General features: G+C 45.1%; 1 protein-coding gene across 1 annotated transcript in view; it reads left to right on the plus strand.

Annotated features, from left to right (window-relative positions):
- Nucleotides 1-22657, plus strand: part of MYO15A (myosin XVA) — a 60809-nt gene extending 38152 nt beyond the window's left edge. The window contains exons 40-64 of the mRNA XM_058157778.1: nt 345-456; nt 844-965; nt 1359-1418; nt 1976-2051; nt 2688-2803; nt 3086-3204; nt 3358-3499; nt 4327-4438; nt 6118-6192; nt 6659-6927; nt 7751-7887; nt 8305-8371; nt 9064-9136; nt 10398-10471; nt 10903-10985; nt 11524-11654; nt 13440-13534; nt 14174-14251; nt 14800-14896; nt 15459-15619; nt 15980-16104; nt 16384-16517; nt 17237-17370; nt 20527-20667; nt 21633-22657. Of these exons, the coding sequence (XP_058013761.1) occupies nt 345-456; nt 844-965; nt 1359-1418; nt 1976-2051; nt 2688-2803; nt 3086-3204; nt 3358-3499; nt 4327-4438; nt 6118-6192; nt 6659-6927; nt 7751-7887; nt 8305-8371; nt 9064-9136; nt 10398-10471; nt 10903-10985; nt 11524-11654; nt 13440-13534; nt 14174-14251; nt 14800-14896; nt 15459-15619; nt 15980-16104; nt 16384-16517; nt 17237-17370; nt 20527-20667; nt 21633-21734 (2835 nt within the window). The 3' untranslated portion in view covers nt 21735-22657. The remainder of the gene's footprint in view (nt 1-344; nt 457-843; nt 966-1358; nt 1419-1975; nt 2052-2687; nt 2804-3085; nt 3205-3357; nt 3500-4326; nt 4439-6117; nt 6193-6658; nt 6928-7750; nt 7888-8304; nt 8372-9063; nt 9137-10397; nt 10472-10902; nt 10986-11523; nt 11655-13439; nt 13535-14173; nt 14252-14799; nt 14897-15458; nt 15620-15979; nt 16105-16383; nt 16518-17236; nt 17371-20526; nt 20668-21632) is intronic.

The raw sequence follows: 22657 nt of genomic DNA on the forward strand, positions 1-22657 counted from the left end.
CCATTTCGGGCTACCTCTGCTTGCTCACTGACCCTTTGAACCACTGAAAAAAGAGAGCTAAGAAGGAGGAATTGGAGCGTTTCCCTGAGGCAGCTTTGCCAAGCGATGCCAGAGAGAGAGAGAGCAAACAAAGGAGAAATGTCCATGTGGATATTGGATCCCCTAGAATGAGGATGGGCACTCGAAAAGGATCTGGGGCAAAGACCCTTGAAACTTAGGGTTGGCCCTGATCTCAGGTGGTTCTCAGGCAAGGTAAAAACGAGAACCAGGTAACCAGGCTGAACATCCGCAAGGGACAATGCTGGGTTCCCTTTTGGGTAATGTGTGAAACGGCTTCTTTGCAGGCTGTCCATGAGCCAGCACCGAGAGAGATGGTCGCGATGGTGAGACCAGTGGCTAGTGCCAAGGTGGTTGAACCTCCTACCGTGACCCAATCTCTGCCTGATGCTTCTTCAGGTGAGCAATCATCTTCTTCTCTCTGTTGGTTGGATTCCTGGCCTGCGAGAAGCAACTTTTTACTGGTGGTGATGGTTTTAGATGGTGATAATTCTCCATCTACCGCAGCAGCCTCTGATTTTTCCCCCCCCTCTCACACTAACTAGGATGATTACAGCCACGAACTTCAGATATTGTGGTGGTTATGATTGCTTTCCCCAGATAGACTAGACCAGGGATCGGCAGCCTTAAACCCTCAAAGAGCCACAAAGGTCCTAAGCAGAAGCTCCCGTTTAATTCTGGAGCCGACCATAGCAGGTTGCTGACCCCTGGACTATACCTTCCTATCCTGGGTACTTTTCCTCTTTAAAAAGATGGGGAAGAACAGTTGAGTTTTCTCCCATCCAGCTCCCATCTCGCGAGAGTTGGCATCAGAGGATGAGACGGTCCAGACAAAACTTTACGGTCGAAGCAGCGAGGAGTTTTATGGGTACCACAACGTCTCCTGGAAGATCTATCTCAGGAAAGAGGTACGACTCTCTCTCAGTTTTCCTCTCCTGGCTGCGGGATGACAAGGGAAATATGGTCATTTTAGAGCAGAAGAAAGATCTGTTGGCTGCTTCTCAGATAAAGAAGTCAGTCAAAGAAAACGCCCAACATATCTCTGATCCTGGAACTCATCAGGGCAGAGGGCAGAGGAAAGGCTGTAGATGGCTAATAGGCTCTGATAGCTAGATCAAGCCTCCATATTCAGTAGCACTTTATCTTTAAGCAGAAGACAAATATTTTAGGGAAATATTCTAGAGAACATGCTCTGGTTGCCATGAGTTGCAGTCAAGATACTGGGCTGGATGGAGACTTTGAGTGTAGCCCCCCACCTCTCCCCCAATCACAATGTCCAGAATCTTCCTTTTTCCTTGCAGGTTTTTTACCCAAGGGAGACTATCAGCAGCCCTCTTCTGCTGGATCTCCTTTTTCGGCAGGTGAGTGAACTCTGGCATGTAATTTTGCTACTGATGCTCCTCTAAACCATTGGTCACTTGAGAAGGTGCGTCCCAAGTTACCTTGGATCTCAGATTCCTCCCTGGGCAGGTTGTTTAAGGGTGAATTTTTCCCTTTGGTGGAATGCAATGCTATTGTACTCTATTGTTTTTGAGTTAGTTTAGTAAACTTTTTATGCCACTCAGACTGCTGAGGTCTGCTGGCAGCTTATAAACAGATAGAAATTCCCAATTAAATGTTTTCCATAAGCAAAATTGTGTTGACTTCTTCCTGTTATCCAACTTGGGTGGTTCCCGCCCCAAACGTTTCCTTACCTGTCTAGATGACGTCCTCAAGGCATGGGGGAGTGTGGTTAAACCACACTCCAATAAATTTTACTTCTCATGCACTAATAATAAAAAAAAATTCAGAAAACCATCGAGCTTGGAGAACGTAAAGAATGGAGCTACTCATGTTCTCTACACTTGAAATCTATGTTGTGAAGGCCTTTCTAGGGCCCGCCAAGACTTCTTCTCATATTGTCTGAGTCGCTTTGCAGATCTTCAATGATACTCTGTCGGACGCCTGCATTCGTCTCACCGAGGAGGAGAAGCTACGCATGAAAGCTCTCTTTGGTAAGAGAAGGTGGAAGGTCTTCAGATGTTACCATGTTAGGTTAGACGTGTCTAAGTGTCTCTATCAACCAGCAGTTATTGGACAGAGCCATACTGCAAGTGTCATGCTCAGGAACAGTCTCCTTCTGGGCACCGGTTGATGAAAGAGAGGGAAATGTAGCTCTCTTTGTCCTTCTTGCTGAGAGTCCTTCTTATTTCCCAAAAAACTAGGCTGGCCATTGTGAGAAAAAGAGTCTTCGCTCTGCAAAAAAGCTGGATGTACAATTGTGGTGAAATGTAGTCTGGATTCCCAGCAGGGAGGGGCTGCATTCCAGAGGAACAAGAGACGGCCAAGTTTAGAGAGTTTGTGTGAGAGAAAGAGGGTGAAGACAGCTTTTCTCTCATGGTTCCCTGGGTCTGCTTTAGCCTGACAAGATTCTGTCTCTAGGTGAAGCACAATAAAGGAAACCGCTTAGAAGTCATTCCACGTGTCTTCCTGGGTCTTTTGGAGACTGCCGGCTGGTTGAACATTTGGCTTTAAATCTTAGCTTTTCAGCTCACAAACTTTTACAAGAAGCCAGAATGAGAGAGAAGCTGGGGGCCAGTTTTTCCCTATCAGAAACCTTCCAAGAACACCAGTGTGGTTTCTCCCCACAGCGGAAAACAAGCTGGACTCCTTCAGCCCGGTAGCCGATGAAAGTGTCAAGAAGGAAATTATCCGTGTGGCCCGAGAGAATTGGGAGGTGTATTTCTCCCGCCTTTTTCCAGCCACGGTAAGAGAATCCCCCCCAGTTCACACAACCCTGAGAGAAACTTAAACCAGGCTGTGGTCCAACCAGTCGAGAGGACACTTCTTTCAGCACATTAATGTTGAACAGTCACTAAACGAATGGTCTTAAGTCATTGCATTGATATTTTGCACTGTTATATATTTTAACAGCGGCTCTCTTTTCAGTGGTGTGAACCCAGAATCCTTTTGGTTTGCTTGAAGCTGCCGCTTTCCTTCCCTTGGGTGCTGGTTCCAGCCTTGCCCACTTCCCTCTCTCCCCCTTCAGGGCAGCGTCGGCACCGGAGTGCAAATCCTGGCCGTCTCTGACACGGGGATTAAACTCTTGCGACTGGTCAAAGGGGCCAATCTCCCTGGGGAGCAGGTCCGGGTGCTGCGAGGCTACAGGTAAGTAAGGACAGGACACACCTGTCCAGAGGAGAAGTAATAGAATATCAGAGTTGGAAGGGACCTCGGAGGTCTTCTAGACCAACCCGCTGCAATTAGCAATTAACCAAGGGGGACCCCTTTGTCTCCTCCACATCCCCCAACCACCACCAGCTACAGTGAGCTCCTGTTTGTCACCATCCCCTCCAAGAACATGCTGGAGTTCAACCTGGCCCATGAGAAGCTGATCCTCTTCTCCCCCAAAGCTGTCCAGGTAAAGGCCTTGATCGACCACTTCATCATGGAGCTCAAGAAGGTAAGACCTTGGGAGGGGGTTGGGAATTTGGTTGGGGAAGGGGGCTGCAAGGAAGAACAGAGGTGGAGGCCAATCTCTCACAGCCTTAAGCCCCATACCTTTTACCTTAAACTGTCTACCGTGGACCTTTCATTTTTGTTTTTTGTTTTACATTTATATCCCGCCCTTCTCCGAAGACTCAGGGCGGCTTACAGTGTGTAAGGCAATAGTCTCATTCTATTTGTATATTTACAAAGTCAACTCATTGCCCCCCCAACAATCTGGGTCCTCATTTTACCTACCTTATAAAGGATGGAAGGCTGAGTCAACCTTGGGCCGGGCTTGAACCTGCAGTAATTGCAGGCTACTGTGTTCTAATAACAGGCTCCTTACAGCCTGAGCTATTACGGCCCATTATAAAGGATGGAAGGCTAAGTCAACCTTGGACCTGGTGGGACTAGAACCTGCAGTAATTGTAGGCAGCTGTTTTAATAACAGGCTTCTTACAGCCTGAGCCACACCGCGTTTCATGTTTCTTAAGAGGTCCCTAAGGGGGCATGCATAAGCGCAAGAGTGTGCCTACCGTCCCTGTCCTACTGTTCCCAATTATATGTAATCATTCTATGTGTTTATGGCTATGTTTTGCCAATTTTTTTCATGTGTCCATGTCTACGTTTATACTGTTACTTGTTTCCTTGTACTTGTTGATAAACAAACAAATAAATAAATAAACACATGCATGCAAGCATTCAGGGATCTTCTTTGCAGGGATGAATGGAGAGTTGGCCAGCTTTGCTTGGTCCAGCATTTTGAACCAGACACTTGTGAGTCTTTTTTCTCTGGTTTAGGACTCGCAATATATGGTTGCCATTAAGAACCATATCATGAACGCTGAAAATCTTCTGAGTTTTCACAAGGGAGACATCATTTGCCTGCGACCGATGGAGGGCCTGGACCCAGGTGAGAAACCTAATGGGGGAAGAATTTTAGCAGAAATGAAATGCAGCAGCAACAGGAAGAGAACAATGTTTAGACTGGAGCTGGCATGTTTATCCACCTATCCCAGGTCCTTGAGAAGAACTTGTCAGGTGGACTAAAATGCCCAATCCAGTCTAAATATCTGGCTGACGAACCATAATAATAGTCATTGAATAACACCGGCATTGACAAAATCCCCATCAGTCAATTGCAAAAGGCAGCTTGACTTGCAACAGCTTACATCCTGCAACAGTATTTTTAGCACCCTTAAACATGCACATCTGCCTATCTCAGGTTCTTGAGAAGGACTCGATAGGGGGACCAAAATGCCAAATCCAGTCTAAACATCTGGCTGACTGTGCAACAACCCATGAAAATAATATCAGCAGCTGCAATAAATACACGCAGGGTAGAGAAAGCATCTCTTTGAATGAATCTTTGCAGACGTAGGGATTAGCAAGTTTCCCAAGGTGATCCTTCATGATTTCTTCATGCCTCAAATATTCCCTTTTGCTGAGCGGCAGAAAATCCCTTCGGAGTTGAGCCCTCCCACCCCTTTCTTCCTCAGAAGAGCACAGGTGTCTGACAGATGCAGGCAAACGCTTGAATTAATCATCATTCAAGATATCGAGACACGTGTCCTCAGATGCCACCCTGTCCTTGCGTTGATATTCACGGCCCAGATGCTCCAATTCCTCTGACATTCTGGAACGTCTGATTCGGTCTGTTCTAACCATTGTTTATCAATGTGGCTTCCTGATGAACAAAACAGAGCTTGGTTGATTGGATGCGCGAACAACAGAGGGGGTTCTGACGGACAGTTAGCCCATCTCTGACTGTCAGTTGGAGTCCCCCGAGTAGCAAACAAGCATTCTTTGCTTCTTCTGACTCTGCGTTCGGCCGTCATCCTGGCCTTGCTATCTGCAAATGTGATTCTTTCCCAGCACCATCAGGGTGAAAAAGGAGTTTTCACACCGAGCCGTCTTGAGACCTAACAGACCATGAAAGGACATTCCAGATTTTCCAATAGGCTATTGACCCGAACACCCTCCAGCAGCTTGGAAGGGGTGATCAATAAATGAATTTCCAAGGGAGCCCGTGAAGGCAAAGCATAAAGAATTAATGCCATTTCCCTCTGATGCATTAAAGGAGACTTGAACCCTAGAGAGGGAGGTGAGATGAAACTTTGCTGCAAAAGGAATCAATCAGGGAAGACTGTGAAAAGAAATTGAAAACATTTTTTGGGGGAATAATCTTAATAACAGCCCATACATACAGACGCCAGGGGAAGCCATTAGGAAAAGGACCGTTAATGCAGCAAAATAGTAAATGACAAAAAAAAAAAGACAAAATAGAAGAGAAGATGCAAAAGATTTTAATGGAAATGGAGATGAAAGAAGGAGGCTTAATGAGATCTCCAGGAAGGGAAACATGTTTTACAGCAGATTAAACTTTCGGAACGCTGTCTGTCTGTGCTCACGATAAGAGAAAATGGAAACAAAAATGACTTTTGCAAAAAGAAGGATTGCAAAACGGAGCATCATCACTGCCAATGCAAAAGGGGAGGGATTGAGATTGAAATTGGATTGTGATTGTTGGCCGCTCTGCGTGGAAGCCTTCTTGGGGTCCTTCTGATGCCCCTGTGATTCTCCCACCTACAGACCACTATTACGGCTGCGTGGTGAGGAAGAAAGTGATTCTTCTGGAAGAGGTCAAAAAAGGCACCCTGGATTTTGGTGGGTGGCTTTGGCGTGGTGTGGAGTGGAGTGGAGTGCAATGCTCTGCTTTCTTCCAGATTCTTCTTCTTCAACAACTTCCACCTTTCAATTGCATGCTGGTTTTTAATTTTCTTCTTTCCCCTTGAGCAAACTCAATCCTTGGTTGGAGATGTTTAGAACTTCCTAGGTACAAATAGACCTAATCAACAATGACCTGAGCAGGAATGGGCAAACATGGCCCCTTTATGACCTGAGAACTTCAACTCCCAGAATTCCTGAGCCAGCAATTCTGGGAGTTGAAGTTCTCAGGTCATAGAAGTTGCCAAGGTTGGACATCCCTGTCCTAGAGAAAAGGGGGCTGGAAACCGATTGGGCAGACCTCTGTGAAACCCACTCCTCTTCCTTGGGGAAAGGTGGTTGGAAGACCCTCAAGAGGGAAAGATCTCTTGACAAGTATCCTGAGGGTGTCTTATTCCTGGGATAGGCTGGAAGTTTGGTGCCATCTACGGGAAGTCGGGGCTCTTCCCCTCCAGCTGCGTCCAACCAGTGGCAGCCCCAGATTTCACACAGCTGCCCACGGAGAAGAAGGAGGACCCCAACAGCAAGCAGGCAAAGGTGGCTGGTCCAGCCTCAGTGGCCGTGGCTGTGGCATCAGCAGCTGTGGCTCAGGAGCTGGACAGGAAGGTTGAGGCAAGTCGGTTGTGGAGGTATGAATGTCCTGGTGTGGCAGGAGGTGGGATTCAAAGGAAGGAGGCAGGAGCAGGCATATGGGTCCTGTAGTTCCTTGGTTGAACATGGCTGGTTTATGATAGCAGCATGTCCTGAGGCAGGACTATCCTAGTCCGGGAACAGATTGCTTTTGTCCAGATGCCTTGCAGGTCAAAACAGTGATGAGTGATTGATTTGGTTATGGGTATTGTTTTCACCTGGAGGGGTGATTCAGTTATAGTCATGGTGGCACAGTGGTTAGAATGCAGTATTGCAGGCGAATTCTGTCCACTGCCAGCAGTTCGATCCTGACCGGCTCAAGGTTGACTCAGCCTTCCATCCTTCCGAGGTGGGTAAAATGAGGACCCAGATAGTTGGGGGCAAGAGGCTGACTCTGTCAACCGCTTAGGGAGGGCTGTAAAGCACTGGGAAGCAGCATATAAGTCTAAGGGCTATTACTATGGCTATCTGCAAAGCTTTGGAGAAAAAAAATGGTGACCTCATGGCCGGGGATAAAAAATATAGACCTCTCTCATTGAGTCAAAGAGGGACCCCCGACTCATCTGTGCAGTCATTGTAAGTGTGGGGGTTCACCCAACACGCCCAAAGAACCCATTTCCTGACTTGGCAAAGCACCATTGCATTTGTTGCCTCTTTGAAGATGGGCAGAGAAGCTCCCTTGGAGACCGTTATGGGCAGTGGTGGGATTCAGCCCGTTCGCACCACTTCGGGAGAACCGGTTGTTAACTTTCTGAGCAGTTTGGCGAACTGGTTGTTGGAAGAAATCATTAGGGCAGAGAACCGGTTGTTAAATTATGTGAATCCCACCACTGGTTATGGGTCACTTTCGCCCTCTTCACCCTGACAGGTTTTCCCACCGGGTGAGGAATATTTGGAGAGCTGGGAAGAATTTCAGAGCCCCCCCGAGATCAGACTCCAAGGAGGCCCTTTCACCATGCTGGAGTTTGCCAAGAAGTATTTCCGAGAAGGGCAGAAGGCAAAGGGGTGAGTGATGGCAGAGAAGGCAACGCCTGGCAGAAATAGGAGCTGAATGAAAGGGAGAGAAAGAAGCAATTCCAGGAAGCCACCATCTCCCATGTTATCTGGGAATACCCCATGGTTATGGAACCCCTGATGTTCTTTGGGGGGGGCGTGGGAGGTGCCAAAGGAAAGCCAAGAGTGGGAGGGGGAGAAGCAGACAAGGTGAGAGAGATAGAGAGGATCTTCCATAACCAGAAAGGAGTTTTGATCCCAGCAGCATTCCAAGAAATCAAATATCTGAAATGTTCACCAGGTCATGAGAAAAGGGATTTTTATTTATTTCTGGGCAAGTTTTGAAGATGGGCATCCTACAGTTAGAATCCTCCCTGCCCCCCCAACACACACGGCATTCCCACTTTAATGTTTTATTTATGATTTCAGGGACAAGCAGAAATCGAAGAAGGGTGTCGAATCTAAGACCGTGGCGGATATTCTGAAATACACCAAGGTAACCATGAGGATTTCCTTCAGGGGCACAGTGGTCCTTGGTCCAGGGGTGAAACCTGAACCTTACTACTAGTTCGCTGGCTGTGCATGCGTGCTGTGCATGTGCATACACAGTCTGCACCATGCACCAAATGCAAAGTGCGCACACAGTGCACGCCAAAAGGAAGCATGGGGCAAGTAGTGCAGCGCGTGAGAGAGGGGGGGTAATCAGTTGTGGTGGCCAAATAGCTTGTAAAAAATGCTTTTAAAAGTAAAAAAAGGCTCTGATGATCAGGCAGTTCAGCTGTGATTGTCAAGAGCCTTTTTTTTACCTTTTAAAAGCATTTTTTAGAAGAAGCGGCAAGCAGGCAAGCGGGTGACTGGGCAATTGGGTGGGCATGGACTGGGGGGGGGCAGGTATTTTTGCTACCGGTTCTCCAAACCACCCATTGCCATTGCTACCGGATCAGCTGATCCGGTCCAAACCGGGAGCATTTCACCCTGGCTTGGCCCCCTGGCTTTACATTCTCACATAAAGCATTCTGTGCACAGCAGAGCCCTGGTTTGGGTAGTTCCCTCTTCAATCCAAGTCTTGGACATACCCACCAAAGCATGCCAGATATCTTGCCCACTGCTTCCTCCACGTGCTGAGTGGAGTGTGAATCCCACACCCACTTGATCATCTCACTTTTTCCCCTCTTCCTGGCTTTCCAGTGTCCCATTCAGGAGTCACTCATAGGATTCACCAACAGCAGCTTGAACAAAATAGCAGCAGAATCCTTCCAGGGTGAGTCCTTTTCTTGTGCCAAGGTGCCCACCTCTCCTAGGAAGACATTGGTACCCTGTGCCCTGAGTTCAGACTGATGGGGAAACTCAAATAGGAGAAGAGTTTTGGGGTCGTGGTGTTTCAGTAAATGTCTACTGTTTCTTTTTCTCTTGTCGTGTTGTGACCCAGGCCCAAGTAGGTAGTAGGAAACTCAGTCAGTGAAAAACAAACAAACAACTGAGAATTACTTCATTCTTGGCGTAGTTCAACTAAATTAAAGCAAATTCCTCCCAGCACAAATTCCTCAGTCCTATCACCAACCATCACCAATTAGGCAAACTGCCAAAGGCCTTTCTTGGCAAACGTTCAGAAGTCACCAATACAAAAATAAATGCAGGAAGACAAAGCTATCAACGTTGTTTTCCAGCAAAGCCCAAACACCGTTGCTGGTCTTTTAAGCCTTATGGGAGAGGCCAATCATCTCTTGGCCCTACTCCCGAGTCGTCCTCTTTGCTTGAGCTGCTCTTGCCTTCAGGCAGCTCTTCTCATGCGTGCATTAGGAACAGACTCCTCCTGTTCCTCTGCCTCACTACTATCAGACTCTGGAGGCTCCGGATTCTGCACCTCACTCCCCGATGGCCCTGGCCCCACCTCTGCCTCACTGCTGTCCAGCTCCGTTGCCAGTTCTGCAAGCTGCTGGCGGAGCACAACACGTCAGCTGCCCAAAGTCAGCTCTACAAGCTTGGCAACCGAAACTCGTTGGCTTATGATAGCAGCATGAGCTATGCAAGTTTTGGAACAGGTTGTTTCCATCCCAATGCTCTGCACATCAAAACAGCAATAAGCGATTTAAGCTCTGTGAATGATTTGGTTATGGTTATTGTTTTCATCTGCAAAGCTTTGGAGAGAGAAAAAAAGATTCCAGCACCGTTCCAAAGGACAGCAGTCTTGGAAAAGTTGTCTTCCATCTCTTCTCCAGCACATCCAGGCTTGGAGAAATCAGCCAATGATCTATGGCTGTTTGCTGTTGTGTGGATTTCTGGTGTAAATTAGGAAAATGATTTCCTTCTGTAATTATTGCAAAGCTTTGCAAACTAAGTGTTCAGCCATAACGCTAAGCATGCCGTATGATGGGCAAACAACAAAGAGTTGCTTCACTCATGCCAAGTCAAAACAATAAAATAGATTATGATGACATCTTAATCTAAAAAAGGTATGAGTAGTTGAAGAGATAATCCCAATTGAAAGAGGTATGTGTGGGTTTTTTTTGTGTCCCCCCCAGCTGTGATGAAGTTCATGGGTGACCTTCCACTCAAAGGACAATCTGAGCTGGATGTGGTCTATGCTTTGTTGAAGGTAATCTTCTTTGCAGTGTTGGCTTGTATCAAACCTTATGGAGCAGAAGATGGACGTGTTCCAGGTTTTGACGGTGTGCGTTTTTTTTTAGTTGAGGGGGTGCAGTTGAAAGGTGAAAGTACTTTAAGTGAAGACCAGCTGTAAATCTTCAGAGTTTTCTGAAATCCAGTGTTTTGCTGCCAAATTTCTGTAGTTTTGTGTTTTGGGGAGTTTAGAATCCTGCAAAAATAGGAGACAGAGAGCTCATTGCCCACAAGGATGGTCTGTCCCTTCTGTAGAGGAGGTTTTTTGGATTCTATGTGGTCTCAGGGGAGCCTAACTGGCTAAGTCTTTCCAGGTGAGAAGGACTTTGGGAGAATCAGTGGCTGACAAATTATGAGGGGGGGGAATAGACTCTTTCCTCCCATGCTCTCTTCCTGCTTCTTCTTCAGCTCTGTGGAAACCACGAGGTGATCCGTGATGAAGTTTATTGCCAGATCCTCAAACAGATCACAGACAACGTCAGCAGCAAGACGTAAGCCAACCCCTCAATCTTTCATGGCTTTTCCGGAGTCCAGTGTCCCCCTCCCTAGAGTTCTCCAGGGGAGTGGTATTTTAACTCTCCTAGCTGCCAGGCCTGCTGGCTCAGGAGTATGGGAGTCGAAGTAGCATATATTCCAAGGATACCATGTTGGACATCAGTAGATAATAGTAAAGTGTGGACATACCCACCCCATATAATTCACCTTTAGTCCTTGGGCAGTCAAAGGAGAGAGAATACTTTTCAACCCAAAGGAGTTTGGAGATAGAGCTGTTTTGGGGAAAGCTTCCCCCAGTTGGGGCTTCTTCAGGAGGAGGAAGGGACCCCTTCTTCTCTCTCTGAGGAAAGGCAGAAACACAGGCCCCTAATGTTCCAAGCCAGGAGCTGAAGTCTAATGCCAGGGAGCTCTGGGGTCCCAAGAGAGGCCAGGAGAAACAGTGCCTGAGTCAGTCCTGCTCCTATCTCTAGCTATGGGTAGAGCCTCTCCCCAAGATCCAGCTGAACTTTCCCACTGGTGTCTCCTTTGGCCTAGGGATAGCTGCCCAAAAGGATGGAGGCTTCTGTACATCCTGAGTGCCTACTATAGATGCTCCGAAGTCTTCAAGCCCTACCTTCTACAGTTCCTCCAGGAGATCTCGGCCCACCCTGGTTTGCATTTCCAAGGTGAGCTGGTGCTGGAACTTTCCACGAAAAGACTCCCAATGTGGCCCAAGATTATTTCAACATGAGCCTATCCTAGGCTGCGTAAACAGAAGGATAGAACCAAGATCACACGAAGTGTTGATAGCACTTTATAAGGCCTTGGTGGGGCCACACTTGGAATCCTGCATCCAGTTTTGGTCGCCATGATGTAAAAAAAGATGTTGAGACTCTGGAAAGAGGACAGAGAAGAGCAACAAAGACGATTAGGGGACTGGAGACCCTTACGCAAATGCTCACCTTTTTTACTTTTTAAAAAAATTGAAAAACAGCTACAAAAGACAATAGGGAATGTATTGAGAAAATCCTGGGGGGTGGGGGGTGTTGTCCCCTGACCCTCTGTACAATCAATGCTCTAATCTCCCATTTCAAAGGATCAAACTGAAGTCATTTAGGGTTTGGATTTTATCATTTGTAATAATTGAGTTATTTTTTAAAAAAACAACAACACCCAAACATATTTGCATTAACAACAGTGGAACTCTCTCCTTCTCTCGTCCATGTAAAAGACTGCCTCCCTGAGGGGGGATGTAAAGTGAATTAAATGCTTCGATTCCTAGGACAAGGCAGGTGTTAAAATCTAGCTGTTAGAGGAAGAAAACTGACAGGGCTTAAGCCAAAATTCATCAATCAAACGTACTTGCTCTCCAATCGCCAAAACATGGAAATGAATCCATCTGCTCTGTCTACGGCTGGAAGAAAGCCTGCTGGGTCACATCGCAGCCCAGGGTTATTTTCTCATTAAACTCCCTCCGGTGGGACAGAGGTGATTGGCAAAGACGGATGACCCCTAGCTTGACTTCCAGCTGGGCCGCGATTTCAGCCCATCAGCACCTCTTTTCGGCTGCTGCCATTGGAGAAAATCTGGCGCTTCGGAGGTTTTCAACCATGGAAGGTTAGGGAATGAATCAAGCGGGGAAATGGCCACCCATCCGGTCCTGCTTTTCAGGGCTCAGTAGCCCGCTCCAATCTAAATTCTGCAGAGGGTAGCCAATATGGGCAGAGAGGTCTACCTAGGTTGGAGGAAGAAGAGTTAATCTCACAGGTGGGACTTCTCCATGGGCGATTGAGAACGTTCCACCTCTTCTTCGGGGTGTTTACCTCTCTTCTCTCGTCCACGTAAAAGACTGCCTCCCTGAGGGGGGATGTAAAGTGAATTAAATGCTTCGATTCCTAGGACAAGGCAGGTGTTAAAATCTAGCTGTTAGAGGAAGAAAACTGACAGGGCTTAAGCCAAAATTCATCAATCAAACGTACTTGCTCTCCAATCGCCAAAACATGGAAATGAATCCATCTGCTCTGTCTACGGCTGGAAGAAAGCCTGCTGGGTCACATCGCAGCCCAGGGTTATTTTCTCATTAAACTCCCTCCGGTGGGACAGAGGTGATTGGCAAAGACGGATGACCCCTAGCTTGACTTCCAGCTGGGCCGCGATTTCAGCCCATCAGCACCTCTTTTCGGCTGCTGCCATTGGAGAAAATCTGGCGCTTCGGAGGTTTTCAACCATGGAAGGTTAGGGAATGAATCAAGCGAGAAAATGGCCACCCATCCGGTCCTGCTTTTCAGGGCTCAGTAGCCCGCTCCAATCTAAATTCTACAGAGGGTAGCCAATATGGGCAGAGAGGTCTACCTAGGTTGGAGGAAGAAGAGTTAATCTCACAGGTGGGACTTCTCCATGGGCGATTGAGAACGTTCCACCTCTTCTTCGGGGTGTTTACCTCTCTCTTTCTCTACTTCAACCTCCATCAGGCATCGCCAAGGCCTGTGAGCAGAATTTGCTGAAGACTTTCAAGTTTGGGGGCCGCTGTGAGTTTCCTTCTGCTGTGGAGCTCCAAGCCTTGGTGGTAAGTTGTTGAGAAGAGAGGGAGGGAGGAAACGAAGTGATCGTATCAGCTGGGAAGGGGTCACTTAGAGAGGGATGATAGCTTTGCTATGGGCTGAAAGAGATGGGCAAGCAAGGGGCCTCAATAGCAGTGATGGCAAACCTATGGCACGCGTGCCATAGGTAGCACACGGAGCCGTATCTGTGGCCATGCAAGCATTGCCCTCACTCAGCTCCAGCACACATGCGAACCAGTAATAACGGTAAATAGAACCCACCCCTGTTCCGGTCCCACCAGAAGTCGGGAAACAGGCCATTTCCGGCCTCCGGAGGGCCTCTGGAGGGGGTGGAGAAGGCTGTTTTTGCCCTCCCCAGGCTCCAAGAAAGCCTCTGGGGAGGATGAAAAACAGGCCTACCGGGCCCACACGTGGCAAAAGTGGGGGAAGCGCGGAGGAGGGGGATCACGTGCACATGTGTGGGGAGGTGGGGAGCATTGAATTATGGGTGTGGGCATGCACACGCAAGACCCCCCTGCAGTCCCCCAGCTTTTGCCACGCAACGGCAAAAAGGTTAGCCATCACTGCTCTATAGCACCCACTTTCCGGTTTATGTCCCTAATAATTTTGCTTTTTGCCATGCTATTCCTCCTCCTCCTCCTCAGGCTGGAAGAAGTTCAAAGCGCCAGCTCTTTCTCCTTCCAGGAGGGATCGAAAGGCACCTCAAAATCAAGACTTGCTCGGTGAGTGCCAAAAAAAAAAACCAACCCCACCCCCAGCCTCCCTTCCCTGATCTGATGCAGCCAGCAAATAAAGACGGAGTGTTTATACACAAAACTCCAAAGTGTTTCAAGTGTCAACAATGCACCAGCCAGCCCAGCAGTCGCCTTCCATGAAATCTTGCAGTATATAATCTCTTTCCTCTTGGTCTGTGTGTGTTGTTTCCAGAGCTTACCCCCAAAAAACCATGCCTCTCTTTTCAGGAAGCAACCTTAAAGTTCCACTTAAAACTTTTATGCTCAAAATGCCCTTCCAGCCAAAACGGGCCGAGTCCACTTTCCCCAAAGACCGATCCTAGGCCACTTTCCCCCACAAAGTCACGTTCACAACATTTGTTCCCTCTCCTTTTCCGTCATTTCCTCTTACAGCCTCCTCTACAAACACATTGACCGAGCATTCTTCAGCCAGAAAAATTCTGCGCAGTTCCCACATTTGCACCTTCTGTATTTTGACCTGTTGCTAGGCATTTACCATTCTCCCTGGTGCAACTTCCTGCCCGTTCATTTTCTAGGTGGCCCAGGATGTCATCGAAGAGATTTGCTTCGAAATGGGTCTGCAGCAGCCGGAAGCCTTCAGGGAATACATCATTTTTGCTGTCTCTGGTAAAAGTGAGTTGATGAGGCTAGAAGGGAGATTAATTTCCCTTATTTAGGCATCGAGAAATAAACACCTTCCTTCCTGTGCGCTGCGCCTTTCAGATGTCCAGCTGCATCCATGCTACAAAGCCATCCAGCATCTCATAATTACTTGCAAGTTTTCCTTAGGCCCCTAATTCCAGGGCCTAAGACGCTGCTGCACCCTTATCTATGTATAATTTCTAGGACAATTTATAGAAATGGTTAATGTGATGGTTAATCTGGTGACCCCAGATTCTCATTCGTGGTTGGGTAGCACATAATTCATTCATTGGAGCCATTGATGAATTTTTGTCCGTTTGTGTAATCCACCTTAACCTCAATATTTGGGATCCACTTAGATTTAAAGCCAAGAGACGTGGCCCTCTTTCTCTTGGTTTAAGCAGGAGAAACGTAGATGTTTCCTTCACCAGATACTTGGTCTTGTGTATAGAGTTGCTGGCCCATCCATCGGCAAAGGGGAGCTTTTCACTTTGGGCCGCCCCGTTGTGTAGGTTGCTTCGAAAAATTGATTCTCTCCGTTTTCACATCCCAGATCAGAACGTCCGGCCTTTGGACAGGCGGGAGTACATCCTGGATGTCACTCTGGAAATGGAGAACATGGACAGCAGCTACATGTTCTGGTACCGGCGTGTGATTTGGGCCCAGCCGCTGAAATTTGACAATGAACTCTACGTCACCATGCATTACAACCAGGTGAGACCCTCTAAGGAAATGTTGAGAGAAAAAACTCAAGTTTTGGCTCTGTTCTGTGAAGACTCCAGCACCCTTTCTTAACTTAACCTGATTTCATTAGTTAAACTATACTAACAGCATGGAAATACAGTAAATACTGAAACATTCTACAATACAGTAATGCAAAGCCATACCGTATCAAAAGACTTTAAAATATACCGAACAGCTTGTGTTGCAGAACACAACCTCCTGCAAGGCTGGTCTTTTCCAAATGAGCCAAGCTTCATTTTCTGTCTCCCCCATCGAACTCATCTGGAGGGTCTCAGGTTGAGTTAAGGTTGCTTCCTGGCAGTGATGATGTCACTGGTGTCTCTCTCACAGGTACTACCTGACTATCTGAAAGGTCTCTTCTACATCTCGTCTTCTGCAAAGCCAAGTGACCAACAGTTCCAGCAAATTTCCAAATTGGCTGCTCTGCAGCTCTGGGTGAAGGGCCTGGCAACCTTGTAGGTGCCTTTGAATTATGGTGGTGTTTGGAGAAGGCTAATGCCGCAGGCAAGAGGGAGGATGAGTCCTGGCACTCAAGGCTGAGTGGGCAAAGACTGGGTGGGATGGTCACCGCCTTCTGGGTGTGAAGCTGTAGCACCACCCTTGGGGTTGTCATTCTCTGTCTCCTTGGCTTGGAGGAGAGGAGGCTTGGCGGAGAACTTCCCTTTAGTTCCTCATGCCCCTGTTTCCTCAGCTGTCTGTGACTTCTCACCTAGTCCTTCTGCTTCTCCTCCAAGAAGGGAAATTCAGGACTACATCCCACCCCAGTTCTACCATCTGCAGAAGGCTCAGGCGTGGCTGGACATGGTGGCCCCCTTCATGCATCAAGCACAAGCCTTGAGCGCCCACCAAGCTCGGGCCCAATTCTTAGGTAAGGCCTTCTCCTTCCAAGGGGCCAGGAAGGGAGGGCAGACCAGCCAACCTTCTGGAATTAAGCTGCAGGCATGCTGGCTGGCCAAAAGAAATGCCTGCGGTGTAACTCAGCCCTATGTTTCTCGTTTCAAGAGTTCTCAGTTGCTAATCTCCAGCATTCTCTGGCAGCTGCACAATAAACATACAAGCAGGGTTGAATGAGAGTCAAGTGAGAAATAAGCCTACTTGACTGTCTAGATTTGAGGGTCTCGTGATTGTTTTGGAAAGCGGTGACCAGAGGCTTCCAGGAGATGACTTACAAAAGAAATAATGATCTCCTGCAATGACCATCAAGAGCACGAGTGTGATGTCCACTCACTAAGAAATTCTTGATGTCTTATTCATGATTTAGGGATGGGGATAACCAACTTTGGCCACTCAAAGACTTGTAGATTTCAACTCCCAGAATTCTCCAGCCATCAAGTCCACAAGTCTTTGAGTGGCCAAGGTTGGACATTCCTGATTTAAGGGATGAAATCCTCTAGTACTTTTAATTTCTTCTAAATGAGTAAACCTCACACCGCTGAAGGTTATGAATTCCCAAAGTTTGCAAGGAAGAGCTCTCCACAACCAGCTTCTATGTGGGTCCCGTTCTTGTTCTTTGTGGACAAGGAGTTCAGTGACCTCCTGCTCCAGGTCCCCTTCTTTGAGCTGATGGTTGGCTTCCATCCATTGTAGGGCTCCTGAGCGCCTTCCCCATGTTTGGCTCTTCATTTTTCTACATCCAGAGTTGCAGTAACACCACCATCATTTCGCCCTGTATCCTGGCCGTGAACCAGAATGGGCTGAATTTTCTCCACAAGGAAACTCATGTAGGTGTTGAGTGTTTGTTCCTTTGACATCTCAGTAGGTTTTCTTCTGTTCAGATCTCTTGTGTGATTGCTTTCTGCTAAGGAAATGAAGCTTGGACTTTATGCCATTCCTGGGGGGGAACCCTGCAAGTGGTTTAACAACAGATGATCCCGAGGATAATAAAAACGATGGGTTCTCTGTCTCAAAGTAAAGAGAATCTGACCTGCAGCATCAGAACAAAGCCCCCGTTGAACAAACTAGGAACAAAATTGATCATTTAACACCCCCAGACATATTCACACAATATATGTATCAAAAAGGAAGAAAGAATAGAGAGTCCTCCAGGATCAACCAGGTAGAAGGGAGTTTGGAGAATCCAAAGAAGCTGTTTTGTGGAAGAATCTCTGTAGAAACATTCTTTTTTTTTTTTTTTTTTTTATTGAAAGAGTTTTAAAAAAAACAAAAACATTTTCCCCCTTTTTTCCCCCTCCCTCCCAAAAAAAAAAAAAAACAAAACATCCCCTCCTCCCCACCCCGGCTTCCCGGTCAATCACAAGGTAAAGTCCAATCCAAATAACCACATCCAAAGCTTTTCGCCTCCCAACCCCTCCCATTACATAAAATAACTTTCTAATTATTCAAAGGCAATCTGATATTTCTTAATCTGATATCTGTTTTGTAGATAATCAATCCATTTTTCCATTCAATTAAATATCTTTCCTGCGTATTGTCTTTTAAAACGCTGAGATTTTAGCCATCTCAGCCAAATTAATAACTTTCAATATCCATTCTTCTATTGTAGGTATCTCTTCTTCTTCCAGTATTGTCCAATCAACAGTCTTGCTGCTGTTATTAAGTTCAAAATCAATTTAGTCTCAATCCCTGTACAATCCATTATAATTCCCAAAAGGAAAAATTGTGGCAGGAACTTTATCTTCTTCTTCAGTACATTTTGAATAATCCACCAAATTCTTATCCAAAAGACCTTAATTTTCTTGCAAGTCCACCAAATATGAAAATATGTAGCATCATCACAATCACACCTCCAACATTTCGCTTGGATATTAGGATACATACATGATAATTTTTTGGGATCTAAATGCCATCTATAAAACATCTTATAAAAATTTTCCTTAAATTCTGTGCTTGTGTAAACTTAACATTTCTAACCCAAATTTTCTCCCATGTTTCCAACATTATTGGTTCCTGAATATTCTGTGCCCATTTTATCATACAATCCTTTACCAAATCCTTTTCCGAATCTATTTCAAGCAACACATTATACAATCTCTTTATATGCTCCTGGGTCTGATTTCTAATTTGCTTTATTAAATTTTCCTCCCTTTGCATTATACCAATTTTTTGATCTTCTTTCCATCTAGCACTTATTTGCCCATATTGAAACCAAGTATAATTCCTCCTTCTTCATTTTAATACCTGTAATGATTTTAATTGCAATCTACCTCCTTCAGCATACAAAAGTTCTTTATATGTAATCATTTCCTGTTTCTGTTCTATATTTATATTCTCTATTGCATGTCTAGGGCTCGCCCATATAGGAATCTTATAATCTAATTTATAGGAATATTTATTCCAGACCAAAAGAGCACTTCTCAACACATGATTCTTAAAAGCCCTATCCACTTTTTTTCCATAAAATAAGTACGCATGCCATCCATATAACAAGTCATAACCTTCTATATTCAAAATTCTTTCCTCTGTTAAGTTAAACCAGTCACTTATTACTGAAAGGGTTACTGCTTCATAATATAGTTTAAAGTTAGGCATTCTTAAACCACCTCTTTCCCGTGAATCCTGTATTATTTTCATTTTAACCCTCGCCTTTTTACCCTGCCATATAAATTTATTAATCCCACTCTGCCAATCTTCCAAATTTTTATCCTTTTTAATTATAGGTATCATCTGGAACAGAAACAAAAATCTAGGTAACACATTCATTTTAATAGCCGCAATCCTTCCCAATAGGGATAACTGCAATTTCTTCCAGCCATTCATATCATTCTGAACTTTTTGCCATAGCAAGTCATAATTATTCTTATAAAGTTTCTTGTTCGATGAGCTAATATAGACCCCTAAATATTTAACCTTTTTTACTACCTCAAATCCTGTCATTTTCCTCTAGTTTTTGTTTCTGTTGTATAGACATATTTTTAATTATCACTTTTGTTTTATTCTGATTTATTTTAAATCCTGATACCTTTCCATATTTATCAATTACTTCCAACAAAATCTACTTGAATTTATAGGATTCATTAACGTAACCACTACATCATCTGCAAAAGCTCTAACTTTGTACTCATATTGTCTAATCTTAATTCTCTATTTTCATTAATTTCGTATTTTATCTAATAATGGTTCCAGAGTCAAAACAAACAATAATGGTGATAAGGGACATCCCTGTCTTGTTCCTTTCGCAATCTTAATAACTTCTGTCAAACTACCATTTACTATAATCTGTGCTGTTTGCTCTCCATAAATCGCTTTAATTATTCTAATAAAACAGTCTCCAAATTGCATTTTCTATTAATTTAAATAAAAATCCCAATGCAATCGATCAAAGGCTTTCTGCATCCAAAAAATAAGTGCCGCTGAAGTATTCTTCTTTTCCAAATATTCCAATATATTAATAATCTGTCTAACATTATTCCTCATCTGCCTCCCTTTTATAAAACCAGATTGATCAGTATGAATTCTTTGTTGTAAAACTAACATTAATCTATTTGCTATTATTTTTACAAAAATCTTATAATCATTATTTAAAAGTGAAATCGGCCTATAGTTACCAGGTTTAGAGCAGTCTTGCTCCTCTTTCGGTATCAGTGAAATAAAAGATGTTTTCCATGACGGGGGTATTCCCACTCCTAATTGTATCTGATTAAATAATTCTTTAAGTCTTTAAGTGGTTCTTTAAGTGGTTCTTTAAGTGGACCTAATATTTCATCCTGTGTTCTTGACTTCATGCAAGATGTGAATGGGATGGATATGGGCATTAAGTGACTACATCCAAGAGGTGTGGGGTCAAAAACCAGCTCAGGGCATGGACTTCTCTAGTTCTTAGCCACAGGGGTCAGGGAGGGTCTGGGGAAGACAGAAAATGACCTTGTGATTTAGACTGCTTGCTCTTCTTTTAAACGTTTTCTCCTCCACTGTTCTAGGAAGCCATTGTGACGTTCTCTCTGAAGGAGATCCACTCTACTCGGACCCAGAGACCCTCAGCCGGATCCAGTTACCCCTATGTCGAGATTATGCTAGGAGACCTGATGTCTCACAGGATCACACAGCTGCAGCTTAAGCAGGTATAGCAGGGGAAATGCAGGTCTCACAGTTTCACAGGATCACAATTTCTCCACAGCAGGATCTGGTCAAGGAAGTGGTTTATGGGTTTGAGGCTGTCATTCAAATGATTGAATTTTCCTTTTAAAAAACGTTAAGGAATTGCTTCTCAGGGAAATTATTGGGGAAACTAGAGAGGGTTTTCTTAAGACTTAAGCTGGCTTTTGTGCATACCTCTTAAATATGTGGGGAACATTTTGGGTGCTCTTTCTCAGACAAAGCATTTGTCAAATTTTAAGGCAAGCATAAAACAAAACTAAAAGTCTGAAGATAAGCAAAATGAGGAAGATTTATTTATTTATTCCACATAATAGCAAAACAAAAAATAAAATGAGAAAGATGCAAACCATGATTTGATTGTGGAGTTTGCATTCTTGTTTTCTTTTTTTGAAAATTTAGACTGCCTGATTGTTAAAGAATACAGCAAGTTTGGCCAGTCTCTTCAGAATATTGGCTCTGTTAAGATGTATTTTGACTTTGTTGGAAATATGTTGAAGCTTAACTCATTTTCCTCCTTTCTCCGTCTCCTTCCCTGTCTCTTCCCCTGTCTTCTTCCATTGGCTTTGTGAAGCTTAACATTCAGATGGTAGGTGTTTTCCTCATCCTAATTCTGATAAGGTATTGGGGTGCAACCTTTGAAGTGTTCCAGATGCTTCGCTTCATTTGTTTTGCTGTCCTGACACTGCCCCCCCCCAATATCTGCAGAGTAGGGCAAAATGGCTATCCAGGTTCTATTGGAGGGATAGGACAGGAGTGTTGATCTAGGATCCATGAGCTTAGGATGGGAGCATTAGAAGTGCTGGAACTCTTGAGTAAGTTGAATAGGCTGACCCACCATGGCAGACTATGCAGCTTTTAGTTCTGAATAAACCCTTGAGAGGCATGTCCTGACTTTCGTTGTGTCCTCTTTCCCCCCCCCCCCTTGCAGGGCCTGGAACTATGTCGTGTCATTGCCACCCACATGGAGAGCCTGCTGCATGCCCGTGAAAAGCAGCTCACGCTGCCCCCAAGCGAGATTACTTTGTTGTGACTGGATCTGCTGCTCTGCGTCTCTCTCTCTCTTTCTCTTCCAGATTCCAGAACAGATCCTGGCTCTACTACTGGAAGATATAGCTGAGCTGTAAACAGCTCATCCTATAGGATTCAGTGACGTCCACATTGTCATCTCCAGATTTAGGGGTGGGAATGTGAGCAAGGCGACTTCAGGGCATCACATCCGGCCGGTTTGTGTGATGTAATGGATGCTTCTGTTTTTCCCAGCTCCCTTCAGATGCTGAATTGGAAAAGGGATCACTTAACTTAGCGGCAATTGCAAAGAACTTTTAGAAGCATCTTGTCTTTTTTTTATGTGGACTAGAAGCATCTATTGATGTTTCATACAGAGTTATTCTATATGAACCAGTTGACTTGGCCAGCAAAATGTCAGCCAGACAGCACATTCTCCATTGGGTGTAAATTGGTGGTTATGGCCAAAGCGAGAAATTATTTTGCTGTAGCAGGCCAAGTTTTTACTTGGCTCAATATTCTGTTTCAGACAGCTGATGGCCAGATGTTAGATAGAAATGTCTGAGCAAAATAGGATGATGTTTTACTCTATTGTTTGTATCCAGACTAAATATATGTATAAAAAAGTTTTTTGAAATTTTTTAAATAATTATTTTCCTCCTGTTTTATGGTCTCTCCAAACTGTAACTCTTTACTTATTCATTAATAAAAGCAGTCGATCCATCTTTAGACAATGTTTCCTATTAAGGCAAGATATGGCAGCTGTATTAAATAGCGGCTTTGGAAACATGACATCAGATTGTGCAAGAAGACGCAGGTAGCCCTCATCTTACGACCGCTTGTATAATGACAGCAAAAGTATGGCAGCATTGAAAAAGGGACTTCTGAGTGTTCCCTTGCGGTCACGTAATGGCAACTGGCATGTCTTCAGCAGCCAGAAGAGCAAAG

The sequence above is a fragment of the Ahaetulla prasina genome, chromosome 14, assembly GCF_028640845.1.
Source record: "Ahaetulla prasina isolate Xishuangbanna chromosome 14, ASM2864084v1, whole genome shotgun sequence".
In the NCBI taxonomy this organism is placed as follows: domain Eukaryota; kingdom Metazoa; phylum Chordata; class Lepidosauria; order Squamata; family Colubridae; genus Ahaetulla; species Ahaetulla prasina.